Source organism: Pipra filicauda, unplaced genomic scaffold (assembly GCF_003945595.2).
Source record: "Pipra filicauda isolate LSUMZ 115617 unplaced genomic scaffold, ASM394559v2 scaffold126_size2276778_pilon, whole genome shotgun sequence".
In the NCBI taxonomy this organism is placed as follows: Eukaryota; Metazoa; Chordata; class Aves; order Passeriformes; family Pipridae; genus Pipra; species Pipra filicauda.
In genome coordinates this window covers 1385060-1410178 of record NW_024103729.1, presented here as the reverse complement: position 1 = coordinate 1410178, position 25119 = coordinate 1385060, and the positions used below count along the sequence as shown (strand labels likewise).

General features: G+C 37.9%; 1 protein-coding gene across 1 annotated transcript in view; it reads right to left on the bottom strand.

The window, feature by feature from the left end:
• Positions 1 to 25119, bottom strand: part of SLC9A9 (solute carrier family 9 member A9) — a 181368-nt gene that overhangs the window by 99795 nt on the left and 56454 nt on the right. Inside the window, exons 7-8 of the mRNA XM_027739894.2 lie at positions 8152 to 8290; positions 7215 to 7320 (exon numbers count right to left, since the gene is read on the bottom strand). Of these exons, the coding sequence (XP_027595695.1) occupies positions 7215 to 7320; positions 8152 to 8290 (245 nt within the window). The remainder of the gene's footprint in view (positions 1 to 7214; positions 7321 to 8151; positions 8291 to 25119) is intronic.

Below are 25119 nucleotides of genomic sequence, written 5' to 3'. Positions count from 1 at the left end.
CACGTGGAGTGTACAAGTTCTGCTTGGTTTTGAGCTGCACATCATGTGAGCAGCAGCTGGCTTAGCCCAGAGCCAGCCTGCGGAGGCATCACTGCGTGCCAGGGATCTCCGGGGCTCACACAGGCACTTTCCACAGTGCCTTGGTCCTTGTGCCTTTCAGCTCTTCTACTCACTGCCTCCTGTGTAGGAGGCACAACATGCCCTGATTAGCCTTTCAGTTCTGCTTCCTCATGGGCTGCTCTGCACGTTGTTAGGTAATTTTTAGCTCATAGGCTGCTCACATTTACTGAAATTATATTGATGAGTCTGAGGCAACAAAGCAAGCGGAAAGATATCTGTCCAGATTTAGGCACTATCCAGCCTTGCAATGTGATTGTGCTGCAGCTTTCTGAGCATTTATTGTGTTAAACTAGCATGAACTGAAACATATAAACTAGTTGTATTGGAAGCAAAAGCATGAAGTGGAATGTAAAAATAATCCCAGTGTCTTCCTTCAGTCCTGGACTTGAAACTGGATAAAGCTTCCTCCATCTTCTCCAGGATGGGGACTATCCTGACTTAATGAAGGCCAGCAAGAAGGGGCTCAGTAAGGGGATGGAATTTGCAGTGCTGCACCTTTAGCACAGCAACCCAATATAAACAATCTGCTACTTCAAAAGGGTTAAGAGAAGCAGGCTGGGCTTCAGACTCACAGGAAAAATGGACGGCACTGTACTGAACAAGTGTGAGGTGCTTCAAGCACTGGTGCCTCAACATGTTCTTTAACAGGCTTATCCAAATCTCTAAATGTTTGAATTTTAGCAGCAGGAGGGTCTTTGAGGTAGGTGAAATATCCTTCTGCCCTGAACCATGGCACAGATAAGGGAACAAATCAAAGTAATAATTTAGACAATGCTGAAATTAATCCATTTGAGGGAGATGGTGTGTGTGGGATCTGTGCAGTGTCACATACCAGTTACATTAATTATTACCTTACTACATATTTCTCTAGACTCTCCTTGGATTGCTACCCATGCAAATATTGGCCAACAAAATCCAATTTTCTTTACTTGCAAGACTCTCTTGTTTCTGGGAAGAACTGAGGCATTAATATGCCTTTAAAGGAAGAATGGAGTAAATAATTCTGAGATGAATTTGGCACAAGGGATAACTGCCATCAGAAAGAAAATGATTATTTCTTTAATAATAATAATAATATATTATAAAAAAAATATTTTTTTCCCCCACAAACCACTGTAGACATTTTCTTTGCTTCTGGGTTATCTTTATATTGTAAATTTACCTGTACTGCTTCTGCAGAACTGTCTCTGTAGCCAAAAGAAATTCCACCAAGCTTTAAGTAATGTCTTCTTTTTTAATATTTATTTTCTTAAGTTGCCTTTGATATTTATTTTTTTCTAGCTACACTAAGACTTTTCTTCACAGTAAATAATGTGAGGAGCGGTGAGGTTGTCACTGCCTAAATACATTTCAGGGAGTTCATATTTTCGTGAGGTCTAATTGCTCTCATAAATGTGTCTAAGTCTTTTTTCTCAGTAATTGTGCAGAAATGATCTGGTGAGTTTAAAAATTCTCAAGGCATTGATAATATGCAATGGGATGCTCAAACAATGACATTTCAGCTAAAAATGTAGCCAGTCAGTAATGTTGCTAAGTATCACTAGCTCCAGGCTCAGTAACAGAAATGGAGATAAGAGCTTCTGATTCACTTTCTTCTCTATTAATCATCATAGTGTCATCTTGCATTTTTAAAATTGACTATTAAATATGATTATGAACTCTTCTTGACTGCTAAGAAACTGTTAATTATGTGTGTGAGAGAACTGAGTGACGTGAGGAAAAAAATGGCCTAAATCTGATTTTACAATAAGAATAAATGAACCGAACCATGCAATTATGCAAGTGTAGAAACCAGATACCCTGTTTCCAGGGAAGACTGGGGGAATGCAGAGGAATATTTCAATTGCTACAATAGAAAGCTTAATATGTACCAGCCATGCCTCTTGCAATGAATGGTTCATTAAGAGTCTTGGAGAAAATTGTTTGTAATGCATTTACATAAAAATGATTACTTAAGAGTAAGGACCAATTACATTTTAATGCAACTACAAATGAAAGAGAAGTACCTAAAGAGGCAAACACAGAACTCTTTAGTTAGAAGAAAAAAGCAATCTGGATTTCTTTGTAAGACTATTAAAGCTAGATCTTGAAGTTAGCTGGGTAGCAAAATACTGTATGAACAGAGTATGGCACATAAATGAGGTTGTTAAGTTTTTGCAGGCTTGCTTTCACAGAGAAACAGGTAAGAGCAAATATGGCAATACTAGGATTGTAAACAGAAAGTATCTATTAGATGTAGGGAGGCAAATAAAACAAGACAGTCTTTTTAGCAGTACTTAGTGCTCAGTGAGTAATTTCAGGCTTGGAGACTCAGCTCTCTGGTTTCGTTTTTAAGTGGCAAAAGTAGCAACTACTGAGACACTTAGTACTACAATTGCCAAACAAAGTGCTAACTTAACCAGGTAATGGTTTGATTTGAAATGAGTGATCAGTTGCTAAGTGCAATACAGCTCCTTGTGTTTATTAACAGATTATTGAAATTTTTCTCTTAATATAAAAGATGAGACACTTCACAGTAAAATGCTTATAGTCACTAGTAAACTTTCAGCTGCAGCTCATCCTCTTTGAACAGGTTTTATTAGAAATAAAAATCTTATAATTTTATTTGATTTTTTTTCCCACCTTATATAACAGAGAAACAGACAGCTTGCTAGCTGTTAATACAGTTAGAGAACTTATTCTTACATTAGTTTTTACCAATACTTGTAGCTGATTGTTAGGACAAAAGTGAGTAATATGAAAAGATAATACAGGATAAATTAATAACTTGTATTTTAAAAAGTATTTTGTTGATGGTGTGAACATTAACCTGACAGTGTGAGAATTAATTTACAAGAGTTAATCTAAAAACATCTTCTATATTTTCACTAAATGACAATTTTTTTTTGGATCATTTCACAAATGCATAAAAAGAAACATTTAGAAAGGGCAGCATGTGCAATGAGCTTTTAATGTAAACCTGGAAGTGAGTGGCCACAATCAAAACTTGAGAATTTGCTAATTTGAGAGAATAAAACTGACATGATGTCTCCAGCTGTCAGGCCTTTAGTGGTAAAAAAGGGATAGAAAAAGAAAACTCCCAAACCTCTACCTTCTGGGGAAGCAAGGGAATGGATAAAAAGTTCATCTCTAAAGATGCACAACATACTGCAAATCCCCCAGTAAAGCAAAACCAACAGGAACTGGTCTTCATCAAAGCTGGTGAAATGTGTGGAAAGGAGAACAATGAGGATTGGGTAAAAGACAAATTATTTAAATCAGATAAAATGTACTTTGGAGTCATATTTATGTCAGAATCTCCCCAGCACCTACTGGGATGCAGAGTGACTGTGTGAGTGGCAGGAAATGAGGCACTGTCGTCTGCCTCAAATTGCTGTGGTAATAAGGCCATACACCCAGTGGCAACAATATCCCTATTCACTCTGTTTTCACTGAGGGTATGAAGTGTGACTAATCATTTTCTTGATACTAAAGAAAAGATTTAAGGCTTTTTTCACCAGACCTGCACCAATGCAGAACTAAAGCTCGTACTTTGTTCATGAAGCTTTTATCTCTGGAGTTGTATGAGGTTTATTTTATGTTGAAGTGACAGAAAGTAACAAAAGATAGAGCTGAGGGGATTTTTTAGGCCCTTATCTGGGGATGGTACATTGGTATTGCACCTGGCTGCTTCGAGACCTGAGCTGCAGTGTTGTACTTTTGTAACCTCAAATGAATTGCTGAATTCAGATTGGAACCCCTACGGTGACACATAACAGCTTTTATCCTAGACACGCTAAGAGTGCTTACCCTGTTTATCCTGAATCTATGCAATAGCAATAAGGCACCACTATCTTCATTTTATGCAACTGTTCATTGGTCTCAGCCTAATGCCATGCTAGAATATGTACTTTTCTCTAAAATCATATATCTTTCTCTTTTTCCCTTACTGTCTTAAAAGGCTGTACCTACAGCAGACCCTAAATTAGCCAGACCCAAGAATTGACTCCAAATTTGTAGCAATCTGGCTCACTTGTTATCCGGCTCTGCACAGCGCTGCAAGGGCCATCTTCTTACCTCAGAAGAACCTGCTTTTCTCATTGGGCTCAGGTTTCACTCTGTGCTCCTGGGAGTGGTAGATCTATGGCTTAGGAGAATTGAGTTTTACTCTAGAAGCCAAGGTATCTCTTCTCCTTCCTTACTGGGAGGAGTCTGCCTATTTCTCTGTGTGACACAACATGGCACGCTACTTATGAATAAAGGAAAGAAAACCACAAAGTTTGGAATTTAAAGCCCAGAATAACTTCCTTTTATAGAATAATGTCAGCTCAGTGAACTAAAGCCCAGGTGGTCCCAACCTGATCTGGGCTTGCAGTGCTCAGAACTGCAGACAGAAATGTTCTGGTAGATCCCTTCTGAGAGTGTCACAAGAAGAACTGGTCACAACATTTTAAAAAGCGATGAGGTAGATGGTGGATCCAAGACAAATTACAGCAAACAGACAGGAACAGTGAACAGCAGAATAAATGCACTTTGTCAGCAGCACTAAAGGAAATGGAAGTTGGTGACATTTGTTCTTGCTATGTCCTAAACACAAAGGTAGCACAAAATTGCCCCAGTGAGAGACCAGATTTTTGGACTCATCCTGGGTACATCATCCATAATAAACTGCTTGTTTATTTTTGGAGGAAAAGCTTTCCTACTAGGTAGACTGTGCTCTCCTCTGAGCCCTTGAATAAGAAGACAGGTGTCAGACACATCACAAAATGTTCAGATGAGAATTGCTGAAGGTGAGGAAACAACAGTAATTTATTATCACAAACTTTTCCCTTTATAATGTTCAGAAAACAAAGGGCTCTGAAAACCAGTAAATGAACAAAGAAGATGCTCTTCAACATTTTTTCCTTCAAGACCTATTTCTTTCTTGCCTTCATAGTGCAGATCTTTACCATGCAAAAATCAGAGGTGGTTGGCTGCAATTTTGATGCCTTTACACTGATAAATTCTATATGACTTTGCAGTATGCATTCACTGAATACATATATGCAAGTAAATTCACATATTCATTTGAGTGTATTTCTGCAGGTATATTAATCTCTTTTTATTTGAATATCTACTCATTTCAAACAGCTGTAGATAGAGAGAGTCTAAGTGAGGTGAACATTAACTGCTTGTGTACATCATGGAATCTTTCACAGACTAATGACTGAGTGATCATTTAAAATTTAGCAAATTTTGTTAATTACAAAACAAGAGAACAAGCAATTAATACATGCAAGATGTACTTTCCTCATTTATTTTGACAAGTGTTTAATTTAAATTATTTATGATTTTTTTTATAGCCTACTAGTAAATACTCTGTAATGAAGTTTGAACATGAAAACAACTCTATTAACACTGACCTTACTCTAGTACTCTGTTATTACAGCTTTTTTCAGCAGTCAGGAAGTATATACTTCAGGGCAAATGAGAAAATGCACAAATTAGGTTCTACTGTATAAGAATCAATTTATCATGCATATATCACAGCTTGATGATATAGCTATAAGATTAATAACCATAACATTAATTTATAATTTTACAGTTATCAGTATGACAATAACTGTGTAGTCATCCAGGATTTTTATGTTGATTTGCTGGTTCAATCACATCCATTTTTCAACCAGGGTCAGGCCCATATACTGTGTGTTATATATCACAGGATATATTGAGGCAAAGGAATAAAATATTTTCTAAAATATTGGCCTGTACTACTCTCCATTTACAATTTGTTTAAAAAATCTGCTAGTGGGCTCTACCACCTAATATACCCACACAAAAACGGTATAGGCCATTATTTCTAAATTATGAAATACTTCAATATTAGACTTCAAAAGACTCAGAGTGATTGAAGAACTGGTATGTAAAGCATTATAAGAATGAAATTATTTTGCAATTACATTACTTGATAGCTACAGGGAAATACTGATGTCTAGTGTTAATCCTTTGAAGTTCATTAAGAAGGAAGGAACAGAAAAAACACAATATCCAAGGAAAATGAAGTTCAGATGCCCCTCTTTTTATTCATTGGCCTGAAGATTTTGGCATTAAGCAGGATGCAAAATAGTTTAATTAATAAGACAAGGATGCCAGAAGATGCAGATGTTGATACCCCTTCAGACATAGTGCGATTGTGTGGCTGATATTAAAAAAAGTAATATGCTAGTTCCAGACAACTCAGTAAAAATATAAAAATATAACTGTTGACTCCAAAAGGCTTTGAACAGTTTTGCAAACAAACAAGCATGGGCTGCATCATCACTCCATTAAGCAGTTTTCTTCCCCTGACTTTCCCTGACATTAGTTAGAGCACTAGATTTCTGGGGTGACGGCCTCAGAAACATTAAAACAATCAGGGCCATGCAAACTGTGTTCTCTTGAATTACACTATACAGTAGGCTGCTGTGTAGGTAAACAATTTTTGCCTAAACTCCTGTATACTCTTTAATGGAGGCCCTGGGTATGTAACTGACTGTGATCGTATAATTTCTTTCCTGACCTTAACGAAAAAATAACCAGATCACACATCTCTACCTGTCACTGGGACATGGCTGTGCCTCTCCTGTTGCTAAAGGTGTTCTTGGAGGGACACTGAACAAGATGACTTCTTTTTTTTTTTTTTCTAAGTACAGAGGTGGATGCCACTGGCAATGTTGAGGATGGCCCTGTCCTCTGTTTAGTCATTGATAATTGGGAAGAACAAAAAGGGACCAGGACATGCAGTGTGTGCAGAGGAACAGTCTCACAGTCACATACCACTGCATATTCACTTCCTTGTACTTAGTGTCATCTTTGGTCCTATAGCTGGGCAGAAAATAGTTGGATTAGTAGTGGGACTAATAGGGATGGGATAATTTAGGGAAGAAAGACTGAGAACTTGAGTCTGATCTAATATGTCTTTGTCTGGAAGAACTATTCAATGCCTCTTAATGTTCTTAAAGATGAAACAATCTTCAGTATAGCAATGGGCCTTTAGAAAATTTTTATGTGATGTCATGCCTAAGATAAACATGCATTTTACCCACACTAGAGGCATATTATAAAACTGCTTTTATTCAGTAAAATTCAACACTTACCTGTAAGCCCAGCGGCTTCTGCTGATAAGAAGGCACTCCAGGATAGGAGGAAAAATAGACCTGTCTCCAACATAGGAAACTCACACAGCTTTGTAAATTTTGTCAAGTGCGAAAAGATTACTAAGGAAAAATAAAAACCCGACAGTTTTGTAAGCTAAAATTGCTCCTGACCTGATAAAGGATAGAAGAAAGAAAGCTCCCCCACCATACTCATCTATACTAGTTGAATTCAGGAACAACTGCACAGCTTCTAAGTTATCTCAAAGAGGAAAATCTAGAACAGGTTTTGAAGTCAGCTATTTTAAGTGCTTTTGTGGAGTTTGAATTAATGCCTAGTTGTTTGCATTTGATATTCTTTTTCCCAGAAAAAAGAAGTAATTTTGTCCAGTTTTATAAGCTAGCTGGCATTTGTTTACACTTGCATCCATGCAAGAAAGATGAAAATCACTTGTCTTTCTACGGTAGCATTTTGCACGAAGAACTGTAAAACCCAAGAAAAAATGCAGGGCAACAGATAGACCTTTAATTTCTAGCTTAGGTAAACTGATGAAGTTGTCAGTCACACTGACATGGTGTGGTGTTTCCCTTGTATTTTTGTATAATTGCTGCTAGCTTGTAGTTCATAAATAAGTTACTGTATTTAATAAATTCATGTTTTGACTTCAAAACACTTTCTTTAAAATGCAACCATTTCCAGATAGTAAGATAAATGCTAATGTTCAAAAGAAATTTGAGTATAAAGTTCTTTGTGGGTTCTGACAAATAACATTTTCTGTCAATTTATGATTTGTCTGTCGGTTTGCAAAGACTTGAATCTAGAGTGAAAAGGTTCAGGCTTAAACTAAAAATGGTCAGTCTCAGATATCAGGTGTTTAATATCAGGTGTTTTTTCCAACATATATAAATTTTCTCTCTGAAAACAAACCATAAAGGATATTAAAGCTGTGACAACAGCATAAGAGGATCCCATGGCAAATGATCCAGCAAAGATCCCCAGGAAATTTCCCATTGACTGGAAGAAAGCAGCAGCATCAAAAGCATTAGGATTCTCCTTAGGACTGTAAATGGATATAGAGCTGAAAAGAAAACAAAGGGATGGGGGAGAGGGAAAGAAAAAGGAATAACAAACTCAATCACATTGTTACAATTTTAGAATCAATAATTGAAAATTAATATTTTTAGGGACTCAAAATGCAAACCAAAGCTTCTCTGGGCTAATAGCAAATGAGAACAAAGCAGATGGAGACTGGGGATAACCAATTTATTTTCAAGGTGTCACACTGTAAATCAATAGTCTACTGCAAGTCAGTAACATTTGTATACTAGAAGTGCCATAAACAAGGCCAACTAAACATTAAAAGGTGATAGGTGTATAAGAAAACTGCAGGGAAGATAGATAACTTTGAATTATTTATTGTCCATGTGTCTTCAGAGCAGTTACATATTCACAAATACTAGATAAAAAGTGCAGGTTTGTGGCTGAGGCTCAAATGGGGGACACAAATCACAGCAGGTACCAACCCTGCAGCAGCAGTTTTGTCATAAAGTAGTTCCCTTTTTGGTATAACCCTTCATAGCTGGAGCTGAAGCCACATCAAGAGCTCAGCAATAGGAGACCTTGTGGGCAGGATGAATGTTGTCCCACAGAAAGAAACTGCTGCAGTTGTCAAAGGTCACCTCCCGTATCCCAGCCCCGAGTGCAGCCCTCATGAGTATTTTTGAAAAGGAAATGATGCCACTAAAGCAAATGGGCTGTGCATTAAATAATTTTTGAGAGTTTCAGGGTTGTTATTTGCCACCAGTCGACTATTACCCAGAACACCAGTTACTCCTTGTATGAATGTCTTTTTTTTCTTGTTGAAATGTTATATTTAACAGATGAAAAATTGCTCTAAGCCTCCTAAACTAATTAAGCAACACTTTAGATCTGTTCTGTTTGTGTTCTGTTGCTTTGAGTACTGTAGGTCTTTTATGTTAGTTGTCAAAGAAAATGTACTGAGCTTGGCATTGGATCCCAGAATGCAGCTTGGATTGCTGGAAAATGATAAGTATTTTAAGCGTTAAAAATTTAGAAATTTAAAAAGTTTTAAGTATTTTAAGCTTTTGCATATTAAAAATGTGATTTTTGCAGTCACATGGAGATATGTGAAAACAGTTCTCATGCTTTCAGTCTGCAAAAAATGGCACAAGGTTTCTCAAGGCATATGGTGGAGCACCAATAATTAGGAGGAGTGAATACTCATCTACTACAACAGAAGTTACTGAGCCCTAAAATCTGCTCTCTCCAATTTTGCTGATTAACACCACTACAAAAGTAGTGAGATTATTTGTAGTGGAAAGTGCTATTGATAGAGGGATACAAAATATTATTAGCAGAGGAAATGCTATTCAGCAACATGTTGCTATCCACATTTTCAGTCCTTTTTCAACTGTGACTCTCTCAGACCAGGGGTCAGTTATAGTTCTTTGTTTCTCTCACCTTCAGATTATTCCTGAAATGTTTTTCACCTCTGGCCTACTCAAAATGTATTGGTTTAGACCCCACATGAAATAAAGAACTATATTAAGCCACAGATGCATTCCCTAAACTGGCAGAATCCTATCAGCTGTGATACAGTATGGTTATAGTGTGATTTAGTAAGTGGAGGGCTTTGCTTTAGCTAATTATATAAAATTGGAACTATTTGGTAGTGTAACCAGAACTGTTAGATCTAAAGCTTGTAGGTCTGTCTTGACAGCAAAGCAGCCACTTTGTTCTCTGATGTTTGCCCCAAACAAGTATACAGAGACTTCAGCTGCTGTTCTGCTTGGCTTAGTGAATTATAAATCAGGAAATGATCTTTTTTGCCATTGGTAGTGCTGACAGCACTGAGTGGTGAATTCAGAGAGTTCAGCCTAGAATCGAGGAAAATGATTCTGTGACATTGATGGGCTTTGCCCATGGTAGGGATGCTCAGTAATAAAAAGTAAAACAAAAAAATCTTGACACAGAGTGAAAGTTTAATAGTCTAATGTAAACTATAGTCATTAAATGACTTTTTATTAAGTATGTTAACATTAAAGGAAGAAAAGTTGACTTTATTAAGACCAATTAGGGTTCCAGTTTGCCCTCCAACTTTGCAATAGCTTTCAGGTATGAAGCAAACTAGAAGAAAGCATCCTATTCTTAATATAGTTATTTCAGGAATGAATATGAAGTGACTCATTCTCACTGGGAAATTTTTCTACTCAATATGCCCTGAAACCCCAGGATTTTTTAAAAGCACCATAACACAGCACATGTTCATTGTCCTAACTGTGGTTCCTGGACTAAATCTTTCTAGAACTCGTGTTTCCCTGCAGCTCAAAGAGTATTTACTTCAGATTTTCACTTTGCATTATTCTGTATTAGACCCATTATTTATTTTTCTGAATATATTTCATCTTTAACACTAACTTTTAACCCTTTCAACCATTCAAAATACACACTTATTTACCTGGCAGTTTTTCTATATAAGCTGTAATTTAGCAGAACAGGATTTTATCCTGTTTATTCCAGTACTTCCCGCCAAACCAATTATTTGACGTAAAAACAAAATTGCAAAGTTTAACACTGGAGAGAGCCATAATTAAAATTATGGTTCCTCTACTCTTCTTCCTTTTCCTCAGAGAGTACTTCAAGAGGCGTGCTGGCATGACTTGCCATTTCTGCTCTCTGCTCTCTGTGCCTGCTACAAAAGGGGTTGATTGCAGTTCATTAATAAGCAGTGCGGGAGAGTTTGATACAAAATTTCAAACTGTGTTTAGTTTTTATAGGTCTCTAATTGCTGAACTTGTTTAAGAAAAAAAGGGTTTATTTCTGTAAATTTGTATCAGAGGTGGATTAAGGGAATGCATAAAATAAATGCAGTAGAAAACCTTTTTCAGAGACTGATAAATGAACAGAGTTAATGACAAAGACGTGCTTTATCTGCCACCCACAATGAGATAGAATGGAAGGATAGTAATAAAAGATTTTTGTTGGATCCTCACTGAATGCCCTATATATGTATCTCACAAACACCTGCCCCAGTCTCTACTATCTGTCTATATGTAAGTTTGGTAACCTCTACCTCTCCTTCAGGTTGGAGTTAGAAATAATACTTAGCTTCCTTGATGGTTCTTATAAGGATTAGCCAGTATTTTCTATATTAGAAAGTTATTTAACAGATGCCTTTTTATTTCCTGTTCTTCTGTGCTTCCTACACCAAACAACATTGGACAGGGTCAAGTGTTTTCACAGCTTTCAAAAAGGAAATCTAGGCAATATTTATTCATACAATAAATTGCAAGTTAGGGTGGTTGCTCTTGCTTGAAGCAGATAGAAGGACTGGCAGTTTGTGTCACTTGTACCACGCTAATTATTGCACTTCTTTCTTCCCCTCATCTGTTAAGATCACGTTAGGATGAAAACTCAGCACAACAAGCACTTTCATTCTAGGGACTTGTGCAGGGATCTCACAAAAAAGGTCTGCATGAGAGGAGTGCTATTACAGTAGAAAGCATAGTTACATTTCCAGTTACATCTTAATTGATTCCTTTTTTACATCTTCAATTATTCTTAAGGATTTTCCTTTAACTAGTGGAAAAGATTCCTTTTCTTGATATAAGCCAAAGTGATGCAACATCTGCATCAGATGACTGTTAGAAAAAGGCAATATGCTGAAGAAAATACACTCAAGCATCAGAAGGAGAATGTTTGTAAACAGAAATTTTCAAGTAGAATGATGTGGAATCAATTATTAGAAATAATCAGTAAACAGACTGTTTTATTCCTTTCTTCCTCCTTCTGTCTATTTGAACAACATGAAAACAAACAGCTAATTATCTTTGGACAGGAAGATTTCTTTCCACTTGCTAAATCAAAGGGCTTCCTTTAGCCCAGTGGCCTTCTTCCTATGTACCACTTTATCATGTAATACTGCACAGAAGAAAATCGGGAATAATGTGAAGAAAAAATACATGAAAATACAGAAAGGTCAGATGTTCCTTAAAATACCTTCATTGAATGAAGTGAGATCTCCCTCAGGTGATAAATAATTATAGAATTAAATGGCAATTTCATCAGCTGCTAATTAAGAAAAATAAAACAGGCCAGAAAAAAAGGCTTCTAGAGTTCAAGGTTATTTTTAAGAAGGAAAAAAGGTTGTTTTTCCTGACATTATAATTATATAGAAAAAGATAGGTCACTATACTGTGTTAGAAAACTTGGATCTTTAAGAGAAGTGGATTGAACTGAACGATTTCTGTTCCCACACAACTTTTTAACTATATAGTTTTCTTAAAAGTGTTTGAAGAAAGCTGAAAAGACAGAATTGTAATTTGCCCATTGTATAAGTGTTTGAACTACAAGCTAGAAGTGAAAGCCCATGCAGACACCTACGTCTTCTCTTGGCAAGTTTTAGGTTGGTAAAGCTTTCCAGACTTCCTCACAAAAGAGCTCCTCACACAGCAAGAGCAAGTAGATGAACTATAAAAATAAAAACAAATGAGGAGGTTTGGGACGTGAGTGTGCCAAGCCAACAGAAGCACGTATGAAGCAGGGAAGGTTTGAAGACAATTAAGGCAAAGCAGAGAGACATCAGTGTGGGAAGACTTTAGGCAGCCAATTGTAACAGTGGTTTGAGGCAAATACATGGAGATCCTCTAGATGAAAATTTCCAACAACAAACACTGTATTTTTCAGATGTGTTTAAAACAGTGATCAATAAGTAATGCAAATGCACAGAAGATGCACTAAAAGAACACAGATGAATCTTTTGAACATCCTTCTGTATAAGGAAATCTATCTTTCTGGAATATATGCCTAATAATACTTGCATGTTTTTATATGTTTAAGGCTCCTGAAACATGGATTTCACAGAAATACACATATTAAGCTTTCTATTGATATGTGTGTAAGAGCTGCAAAAGATAAAGAAAAAGGTACTGGTGGTTGAATTGCTGCTGGAATGGCCAATATTTGAACCTTCATTTTTCTGGATATCCAAAACTTTATTCTCCTTGGCAACACAGTACATCATGGGTTTTATTCTACTGACAGCCTGGTTTCAGCACACTGCTACGAGTACTATTGCTTTTAATTCTAGAAGAAGGTCTAGCAGTTGTTTTAGGAACTATTTTCTGTCTTGGATTACACTCTGTTCCTTTTTCTCCGTGTCATGGTTTATTTGCTTCTTCTCTTTTCTGACCTGTTCCTTTGTAGGCTTTTCCAGATTTTATAAACTATTTACGGAACATTTCATTTTGATGACTTTAAACCACACTAGCACTTACTGTTGTTGTATATGAGATTTTAGTGTTTATGGAAACCTTTCTCCAAAGGGATTTGCTATCAGTTCAAAGGGACTAGCTGATGACATATGTCCAAGCATCCATGTTGGAAAGGTAAAGCTATCACAGACCCTATGGAAAACCCGTTTTCCCATTTATCTGCATGAAAATAGGAAATCAGACTCTCTGCTAGATTTCCACTTAACATAAAAAAATCATAGGTTTATTTTACTGACGGACTCAGGCTCCTTTTAAGGTGACACAAAGCATTTTCAGAGCTGATATAACTGTGTAGCTTACTACAGTTGTCAGCAGCATTACACAGCAGTTGCAGAATCTGAGTGACTCTGTGCCATCACTTGGGCAATCAGAAATCAGTTTAGCTCATCAGGAGTCATTTTTGGCAGCTGATGATAAATATTTTTTACACTGGTAACTATTTTCAGTTTTCTTCTGTGTTCAGGCCTGAACTGACACATGGCAGCAGTTTGTCAGAGAAAAGGACAAGTAGTTTGTGTCGTTCCAGGTAGATTTTCCCTAATGCAGATCTTAGTTCTCATCGACCCCCAAAATCGGGGACTGTAGAAAATCTGTCATTCTCCCTCCTCCTTCTCTGCCTCCCTACCCATTACCTTTAGGAAGCCTGCTCTACCTCCTTAGGGACCCTTGGAAACCATCTATTGTGGTGATCCCATTCTTGCCCTGAAAATTCCACCACCATTGCCTTAAAAGTACCTGGTAACTCACCCACCTCGATGGTGCCCAGGGAAAACCTCTGCAAGTCCCTCCTGACAGAGGTGCTGGACACCCCCCCTCCTTCTGATCCTGATCAGAACTCAGTCACTACAGACCTGTAGTCACTAAAGACACACAGACAGGAGGTGAGAGACCATAGTTTTGACAATGAGTAACGAGCTAACAGGGCTGCAGGCTGAGAGATTTCAAATCTAAAGTCGTCTCTGATCTGGGGTGGAGCTTCTCTACCCCCGTGCATCTGAGAAATGGTATGTGCTGTCATCTGTACAAGTATCTTAACTCCTCATTACTTTGTTCTAGGCAAACACCATCCTGTTTTTATCTTTGACAGAAAGAAAGCCTGGGTTTAAAATCTATGTAAAAGAAAACTAAGGCTTTAATAGTCAAATGTGTTTGCATATATCTGTGGTTTGGTGTTGTCATTCTCAAATGACTGCTATTGCTTCTAAATGTCTAATTTTCATAAATCTATTTGATCATACTCACTTCCCAGTGACAACTCTTTTCCTGTCCCATATCTTTGAGAGGAATGAAGCACATGAGCAGAAAGCAGATGGCTGATAGTGGGTCCCTATGACAGCACATGCTGCATTCTTTTCTGTGCCTGACTGTCCTTACTTATAAGCTGATGATATCAAAAGGCATATAAATTACACAGTTCTGTGCCTGAAAAAATGATCCTTTCCCATTTGGATATCACAACTGTAATCCAGCTCGCTGTTTAATTTCCATTCTTTTCAAACCTTGCATGGAGAGAAAAGGCCTGTGTATCTAGAGCAGCTTGAAGTCTATCCTCCCAGTTAGGGAGCTCTTAGTGGCTTCATCAACTGTGAAGATGTACATAGTGCTAAGAAAGTAGAAACAAAGAATCAATCACCAAGGAACAGATAAAGATAAAAGTAAATTATTTTTGTGTTAATATGAAGAGCTGGATTTCTCCTCTTCCTTGCAGATCTCTCTGCAATCACTGATGCTTTTGCAAAATGGAACTTACGAATTAGAACAGTACTGTAAAAAATACGCTTTTTTTTTCTGCATAACAAACATGACTGTTAAAGGTGCAAACAACCAACCTTCTGAGTTAACAAGAAACAATAAACAAGGAAAAATTTCTCCAGTCAGTATCTGGAGGGAAAAACAAATAGATTTCTGTGTTATTTGAACCAAAACTGCTGCATCATGATAATCGTGCCACTAAGGGAATTAGATGTGCTGTATGTGTTAACACTACTGCTGATGCTTGTCTGTGAGTCTAAGCAATCTTTTTGCCTCCCTAACCCCAACATCTGAGTTGAGAGCAATTGTCCACTCCCAGCTCTCGCACTTCTAGACCCGACCATCTGAACTGGTAACATGATCTAAAGATTTGTATCTCTCTAATAATAGTGTGCAGCACTTACTTTCTTCATATACAGCCAGATTTTTATCTCCTATCAGCTTTACATTATTCTCCCGTATTATAGCATTCTTCACCTTTGTGTTGTCTTTCAATTCCTTGACTTGTGAACCACTAGCCTTCAAAGTTACTTAGAACAGAGCTAATAAATATTTATCAGAAACCTTTACAGAACCTTCCCTTTACGTGACAGTTCTTACCATTAGTGCAGGGTGATGAGACCCTGGAGTAAGGATTTGCAGTGAAAATGATATATCACTCTTGAAAGACAAAAATCGAACCAATGTGTAATTTCAACTGTTCTGTCAGCATAGGCAAGTTTAATGTGCTCTTGGAGGCCTAATTTGATCCACACCTCAGCTTTATTTGTGCAAAAGTGGCAAAACATGATACTATGGGACTTAATTTACTCTACGCACACAGAGTGCAAAGAATAGAACATCACAGCACACTAACAAGACACTGACTGATGTGTCCATAGAGGTAGGGAAGGTGATTACTGGAAGGATGGGTGGTCTTAATTAACCCTCCCCCTTTGTACCGAAATTTCTGGGATAACTCCAGGATGAGAAAACGAAGCCTTTCAACTTTCCTTGTCTTTCGCAGTGACTGTACTCTTGCAAACAAATATGACATTTATCTACGTCAATTGGACTCTACCTCCCTGTTGATAAAATGATCTAGCCTGGTGGTTGCCTGCATGGAGTGTTAGGATGCTGCAGCATCAAAATGACTATGATTTGCTGTCATTCTGCTGCAGCTCTCTAGATGAGAAACTGCCTCAAATTACTGTCACAATGATGAGCATCTGAAGCAACTCCACTGATTCAACACAGTTGTTCTAAATTTACACTGGTGTTACAAGAAAGCAGAATATGACCCCAACACTTTAAGGGAGGTTTTAAGGAGCTTGGTTAGCCATGAAAAAATCCTTTGCCCTTGTGGGTAACTAGCAGAGATTAAGCTAAAACAGTTTGCGCTAAACCTTTATTGAGTAGTAATTTTCTCAGAATTATACAACCCATGATTTTTCTCAGGAGCATCTTAAGATTGAAATAACAGAAAATGATGTATATTTTATGCCAGACAGTACTCCCTTCATTTAGGGTTTGACTCATCATCACAACACTGCAGAACTCACTACACCTGTGTGCGGTGTGAAATACCAGGGTTGAACAGCAGCCTTCCATTTGGAATAATAGCTGGTTCTCATCCTTCACAAATTTACAGCCCTGCTCACATCACCCTCCTCCAGGGTTTAAATCAACTTGTCCCTGAGATTTAGCTGGTTAAACAGCACTACGGTGCACTATAATTTTCCTTGAAATTCCCTTTAATGAATCTGAACAAATGGGTGGAGGGTCAATATCAGATTGCTTAGCTGATCAGTGGAAGAACATTTACAGCAGGTTCTTATTTAATATTCAAAAAACTTTATTCTTCCGTGGCCTCTGCTTAGGAAGATCCTGAGGCTTGTGTGCAGAGCAGTACACTGGGAGACCTAATGCTGAGTGTAATTGATGAAGATAAGGTACAGTGAATCCCATAGAAATTAGAGTGAAAGGAGTAAGAAAGTCTGTTTAAAGTTTTTTCTGTTTCAGTGTTCTCCCTCACTCCTGCCTAAGACTCTCTAATGTGTAACAAATAGGAAGAAATGCGATCCTCAGTATGTGTCCACAACATGGTGTGTCATCCCTGTATAACCTGTGCATGCAAAACAGATTTTATCATAGTCAGAAGGGACTTAAATAGGAAAAATCTACATTTCATGTAGCTTTTCAATATCTGGAGTACAGTTTGTCTATCTTGTACCCAGACCCTTGTGGAGATTTTTTTAAACAATACTAATGCTCTGAGAAATATTGTAAACAGATGCAAATAAAATGGGCCATGTGGTTTCTAATGTACCCAGACCATGCCTTAGATGACCCTTCCTCAATCTTGACTTGCAGCAATGTAAGCTCGAGGTCGGTGCCAAATGTCCCTCTTTAGCCACATTTTACGAGGGGAACACTTATCTCAGGTAACACAGTCCATTGCAGCTGACGTGGAGGAAAGGAGAGTTCTCTTTGAACTGTTTTGCGTTAGCATTGCAAGCTGCTTATGAAATTTTCCTTTGCATTAGACATTAGCACTTCTCAAGGATGGGTCACATCATTTTTTCCCCCAGTGAAGACACACCCTGTGTACTCAGTCTGCTGGTCCTGTGCTTCAGTTGGGAACATAGCTGGTATGGGAATGGGATTTTCAAAGCTCGATATCCTTATCGATTTTTTTCATGTGCCCACCAGACAGATGATAATTTTTGCCTCTTGCTAATCTGGATTTGAGATGAGCCAGTAATCTAAAGAAGAAAATCTTTTTAATCTCCTGAGCTGTTCAATCCCACCTACATTTCATTATTGGAAATATTTTCTATATTTTAGAAAAAAATAAAACAGCTAGGGAAAAATGACTTGGGCATTGTCTGAATGAAATACTATCCTGATAACAAAGCTTCTCTCACAAATATTAGTTCCACTTCTATTGCTTTATAATAAATGGTTGCAGCTGTTGCCATGGCAATTTTCATTTTTAAAAATGTATCCAAGTGAAGACTAGAAATGCAGCTGTTGTTATGAGAAAGTCTAAAATAAATCCAGATGTGAATTGTATGCTCTAGTGTTGGCAGGAATAATGTCAGAAACAAAACATGTTACATGTTTTGTTTTCTTGATATACTGGAGCTGAGGGTGGGGATTTAGGGATATTCTGAATTGTAGGTCTCTGTTCCTGACCCAAATATTGCAAATGAGCAGAATGAAATTTCACCTTAGGGAAAGGCACTTCTCTTGCCAGAAAAGCTGGTCAGCCTTGCATAGAGAATGTCAGTTATATTCCTGTAGGAGAAAAGTGGGCCTGAGGCTCTCCTCATTTATCCAAGCTCTGGTTGAAGTTTTAAAAATTCATATTACCTATTGCTTGCTGCCTTACCACTCTGTAGCCTGAAGTTCTTTAACATCTCTGCTATACCTCTAAAGTTAGAACATTAAAACAAAATTACTGGGCAGTGCTCTGCAAAGAAAGTGTAATCCAACAAGTCCCAACATGTACTAATAACAATCCACCAGAAAAATCCATTGTGCTCGGAAAGTATAGTATGTTTAAGTCTCTTTAGAGAAAAAGCTATTTAAAGATAGATTTTTTTGAGAAGGTGATAGAGGAATAGATCCAGACTTATTTCAAAGTGAAAAAAAAAAAGTTTGGAGTTATCTCTCTAGTAAATGCTGACTGGAAAGCAATTGCCCAAAGCATGAGCAAGAGAGGTGTTTGGAGGCAGACTGTGTAGTCTGTCAGAGGATGGGACTTGGGCAGGATGGCAGATGGGCTGAAAGGTGGCTTTGTATCTGTCTTGTACCTTTTCTCCTTGCCTGGGAGCTGTAAAAGGCTGCTCTAGCTGAAGCCATTCTGAACTGTCATGAGCTACCCACAGCTTCAGGGGTTCATTTCAGCAGCTTGGGGCTGCTGGGAGCAGAGATGTGGCAGCTCAACCTTGTGGAAGTTGTTTTCCTCAAGCCTTAAGTCAGTGGTGATTATGACACCTGCCAATACCCTTTACTCTGGGGGATTACTCACGGTGAAATAAAGAGAAGGAATCACCACTTAGCCAGTGAAGTTGATGTGGATAGAATTTCAGCCCCAAATTCTAAGGCAATCAAAACACTAAAACATTCTCTTTATCTTTGAAGATTATAGCAAGAAGAGATAACCAGAAAACACACACACATTCGCACACTCATTCTATAGCTCTGACTTCGATCTTTGAGGATTTTATACTCAAAACACCTGGAAGTCTGTATTTCTTTATCCTTGGTACAGAAGTTTCAAATGATAAGTCAACTTTAAGCCTTGCTGCATAAACACATGCCACTTAAAGAATAATTTAAAAGCTAATGAAAAATCTTGAAAATAATCTGGATAACAAAATCCTAACCCTAACCCTGCAATTTCCTAAATATAAATCACCTAATCAAAGAGACCTTATACAAATATACTGGATGGGAGTTCTTACTTTGATAAGAATGCATTATTCATAAGTGCATATGCTAAGGTTTTGAACACACAACTGCCGGCTGATCATGAACTACTTATCAATGATAAGATTAAAAGAGTTAAGGAACACCTTCCTTTGTTTAAAATTAAGGTATATGCTATTGGCCTATCCAATGCACTGTGGAAAATCTCACAAAAATGATAGGCAGTCAAACAGACAATTTTTCCTTCTGACTTTTTAAAGACTCCATTGACTTTTGGATAAACATTTAGTATAACACATTAATTTCCACCACTTAGTTTAAAAATAAATACTTTCCCTAGACAGGCAGTTCTATGAGGCTTAAACACAGCTATTAATAAGATGAAAATAATTCTGTCCAGCTTCATTACCCTCATAATTACTAGAATGTAGGAGTCTTGGCTCAGAAACTTTTGCATTCACCTCACTCTATCATTGCAGTGAAAACACTCTCCTAGCTATGGGCTGAGTCCTGCTAACACTACAAACAGAACGTAAAACTGAACACCCTAAAACGAGAGTTTAGAAATACCTTTAACATTACTCTCTAAGAATAAAAATGCTGTAATAAAGAAGATATACATTGTTAAATGGTTCAGGAGGCTGACACATTTTCTTTAGGAATATTTTCATCTGGCTGTAACCCTCTCCCGGTGTGTCTGAGGCAGGGTACAGCAGCCTGCTTGGCATTCTATTATTCTCATTTCTCTCGCTCTCTTTTCTGGTTGTGCTTGATACAGATCAGTAGAACAATGTAGAAAGAAAGAACTCTTTGATTTCTTTTAAATGAAAATAAAGTAAACATTAAATGAATGGGGATACAAATTGAAAATGCTTTAATTTTGAAAATTATTTAATTTTTGTGAGATTTTGTAATGGAGAAATTACTAAGGGGAAAAATATGAATATCAGTTTATTCAGTGTGTTGTTGGGATGCTACTTTGTTCAAAGTTTTAATTATATTTAAACCTTGCTTTTCAAAATCCAAATTCTAATGTCACTAGGTCTCTCCAGAAATGTGGTGGATGTTCATTAGGAATTCAAATAACATACACATATGCATATTACGTTCAGCATATGTAGATCATTATAATTAGCAATTAGTTAGGGAAAATCAAAGTACCTAATGCATTAAGAGCAATCTGATAAAAGGCCTGGATTTCTTTCTTTGGTAGAGTGGTCTTTACAGGAAATGTTCATAAGTCCCATTGCCCTCAACACAGTAGAAATGAAGAAGCATTGTCAGATTATCCTCTCTCAGGGCCACTTGCACAACTGCTGCCCTGAGTGTTTCCTCTCTTTCTGTTATCGCTTGTGACTTTGCCAAAATGCCACCATTGAGGCTACATTTCCTTGTTGCATTTGCAATTTCCATGAAGACCTTTCTTTTTTTTTTTTTTTTTTTTTTTTTTTTTCATTTTGCAGACCCAGTATAGAGAGAACACATTTGTGCTTATCTTGGACAGAAACCTCACAGCCACATAATTACAAAGCTTTCTCACTGTACCACTTTGAAATTCAGACTTGTCATTTCTAAGGGGAGGAAAGAGGAAATTACCCATCTGTTACTTACACATCTTTCAAAATGTGAAAATGTGGCAAAATTGTGCAAATCTTTAAGGTTTCTGAAATGTTTAGATGACAAATCTCAGTGGAGATCTGATAAACTTCATCAACTAAAACAATCTGATAAGATCTCATCTGTATTAGGCATGTGCCATCTAAAACATATGTTTTTTTCCTGCAATTGCTGCCCCCCAAACTCTGCCAGCTGCTGTGTCCCCAGACTTCAGAACCATCACGTCTCTCTCTCTTGTCCTCATCACCTCCTCTGTTTGTCCCAACATAGTCAGAAGGGTAGCAGAAATGAAGTCAGGGTATCTCTTGGCTTTAGGGAATGCAGGAGATTGGTTTAAGAGTTTCCAGTCTTAGCTTATTTCTAGAAATAATTTCTTTCCATCTCAGATGGGAGAGCTGAGGGCTGGTGACTGCAGCAGAAGTACAGGAGGTCGTGCAGTTCAGGGAAATGGGTAGAGCAAGATAGAGATTGTGAACAAACAAAGGAGAGAGAAAGAATGAGATTGTGACCAATATAAAAGGCCCATAACCATTGAAATAAATTCTAAGAAAAGATATTTGCTGAGTCTTGTTGTTTAAGTAGCTGTGAAATGCAGTAGCTAGAGGTATGCAGTCTCTTCTGCTGTGCCTGGCACTGAGGGAAGGCAGCTACTGCTACTGTTATCAATTATTCTCTTTGCTCAAGTGACAAAAGTATATCCTGAAAACATTAAAGTTCCTAATCCAAAAGGTGAAACATGCACACTGAAAATAATGTCTTGGGTATGGAGAGAGGGGGGTTTCTGTGTATGAAAAAAATAAACTTAAAAATTACATTTGATTAAAATATTTACAAAAGGTGCCTCTCAACTCCTCTTCAGTAAGATATGAAAATCTTGGAGCATTATGTAAATTCTGAGTACTTGATAACATTTGCGTTATCTTGACGTGCTTTATGGATAATTCCCCATATATCCAGAAGTGTATATACATATATATGCACATACACACATGCAAAAGAATTTTGTGGAGAATTTTGTCAGTTCTAACAGAATCAGTAGCTTAAGGATGTCAGTCTTAAAAGATCAAGGCTTGCAGTAGGAAGCAGTTTTTTTTTTTAGTAAAAACAAAAAAAGGCTTAGAGCAGGTCAGAATGATGAAATTCCAATTGAACTGTAGCACACAGCTTCTGGAGGAGTTCACAGAGGGATCATGAGAGACTTCAGTCTTTCCTTGTGTTCCTGGGTAGCCACTGAAAACATGCAGTCCATTCTAGGAACAGGTTCCTTTCATTTAATCACAACCTGATCTCCAAAGAATAACAGAATTTTTACAGAGTTTATCCTGTTGTCACAAATCCTCTGCCTCTTTGAGATAGCTGTGCTCTTCAATACTGTGTTTCTGGAAAGGATTTGGGCAGTGAATAGGTATTGGTGGGTACCCAGCAAATGAAATGGCAGGCTCTCCCCACCTTTCCAATACACACTCCTCCTCTCTCTTTCCTGCCAGGAGACTTGAAAAATATGTTGATCTACTGCAAGAACCAGACAGACTCTTATGTACAGTATCTCATCCAGAGAGGATGAAATGAGCTTTCTTTTGGAACCTTTCAAGGGAAATAGTATCATATTATCATTTTAAACTAAAAGGGAGTTGTCTCTGTAAGTAGAATTAGATTCTGTATGAAATTATCCTGGTCACAGAAAAATCTGTCTTATTCACTAGAGAAAGGTTATTTGGACAAGAAAAAACATCTGGAAGAGCTCACAAAATAAGCTGACTCATCCCAGGCTGTACTTCAGTTCTGAAGAGTTCCCAATAGGTCTTTGAAATGAAGAAGCTTTGATGCCAATTCGGTCATTTGTACAGAAAATGTGGCTAAATAATTGCCCCTTAGATGTGATTTGCAAGGGCTGCAAGCAGTGTTCTTAATTCTGATCTTAAATCTTATCAGTCTGATTGTGTATCAGTGGACAGAGATACCTGCAGCTCTGATTTGATTGGGTGTGACAAGCACAGACATTCCCAGCTGATTTGAGCTAAGCTACATTTCTATACATCCCTGAGGGCACTCTCTATAACATTACTCACTGAAATATATTCTAGTTTAGCAGAATGCGACTGAAGGCTGCCTGTTCAAATAAATTGCACAAACAATCCAGACCCAATTAGGTAACTGTGGTGGGCTGACCCTGGATGGATGACGGGTGCCCAGCCAGCCACTCTCACTCTCCCCTCCTCAGCAGGATGGGGTGGGGGGAACAAAATAACATGGAAAAAACCTCATGGGTCGAGATAAAGGCAGATTAATAAAGCAAAAGCTGTGTGTGGAAGCAAAAGAAAACAAAATATTTATTGTCTACTTCCCATCAGTAGGTGATGTGCAGCCACTTCCCAGGAAGCAGAGCATGTGTATCTGTAGCAAGTATGTGTAGCAGTTGCTCTGGAAGATAAACACAGTAACAAAAGCCTCCCCTGCCCCTTCCTCCTTTCTCTGGGCTGTTCCTGCCGAGCTCGTCATGTGTATGGAATATCCCTTTGGTCAGTTGGGGTCAGCTGTCCTGGCTGTGTGCTCTCCCAAGACTTTGCCCACTTCCAGCAGAGGGGTAGGATGCTGGGGAGGCAGCTCTGGCACTGTGCCAGCTCTGCTCAGCTGCAGCCAAAACACTGCTGTGCTATCAACACCTCTCTGGTACCAAGGCAAAGCCCAGCACTGGGAGGGCTCTGTGGGGAGAATGAACTGCAGCTCAGGCAGAGCCAATACAGCAGCGAGTAAGACCTTTAGTGTGTATTAAGTACATGCGAAGTAAAATTTTGATGTGGCGCTAATATTGGAAAAAGGGATCTGAAATATGAAATGTGAAAAAATATAATAAGGAGAATTACCTCCTGAAAACATTCTGTTTCCATTTTCATGCTGAAATTCCAGCTTTAACAAGCATTACAGAAATTCAATAGCATTTCCCTCCCCCCGATTTAAGCATAACTCTGGCCTTTACTGTAAGGCTTATGGAGAAAAAAGAAAGGAAGATTTATTAAAAAATGACACAAACATTTTATGTGGGATTTCCTCTATTCTGGGAAAGAAGCTCTTCTAAAGTTCCTGCTAATAGCAAGTTTGGTTAGTTTCCCAGTGCTCACATCTCCTGTTCCAGATGGTCAGTGACGTGAAACTCTAATTATCATCAACAAAATAAGCTGGGACTAAACCCTTCCTCAAAGGTAAAAAGAGCAGATGGACAACCATAATTTCATTATTATAGAAATAATAGAGGGAAAGGATTCCTCATCCACCTTTTGAAATCACTCACTAGCTCATTGCACAATTAACTCCTTGCTCTATTAATTTATAAATTACTCTGTTATTTGACTGGTTGAATGGCTGCTTGGTATATAAGCCTTTCCAACAATATGGGGAATAGTAGCCAAATTCATCTTGCCTAAGGGGAACGAGTAACTGAAATGTTTGGGCTGAGCTTCCATCCTTGCCTGCTTTCAGGTTTTCAGGTGGTTCTATTTTATTCTCTTCCACAGTGTTACAGACATCCCTCCTTAGGAATCTTAGTGGGAATAAAATTACAAATAGTATTTATCTGGAATGAGGCGAGGCCTTGATCCAGAGATCCAGCCAGTCATTCATGTAGAATTGTAGCTCACAGGCATTGAAATCCCTAAATCTTTGGCAAAGATTCAAGGTCATGCGAGTCAGTACCATGGAACAACTCTCCCTATGGCTGGTTGGGTTCCAGCACTGGTCTCACTTTGAGCTGTGATTTCTAGGTTGGATTTTGCAAAGGCAACCCCTATCTAAGCTTGCCACTGCTCAAACTGAGCTCATACAGGCCTCAGTT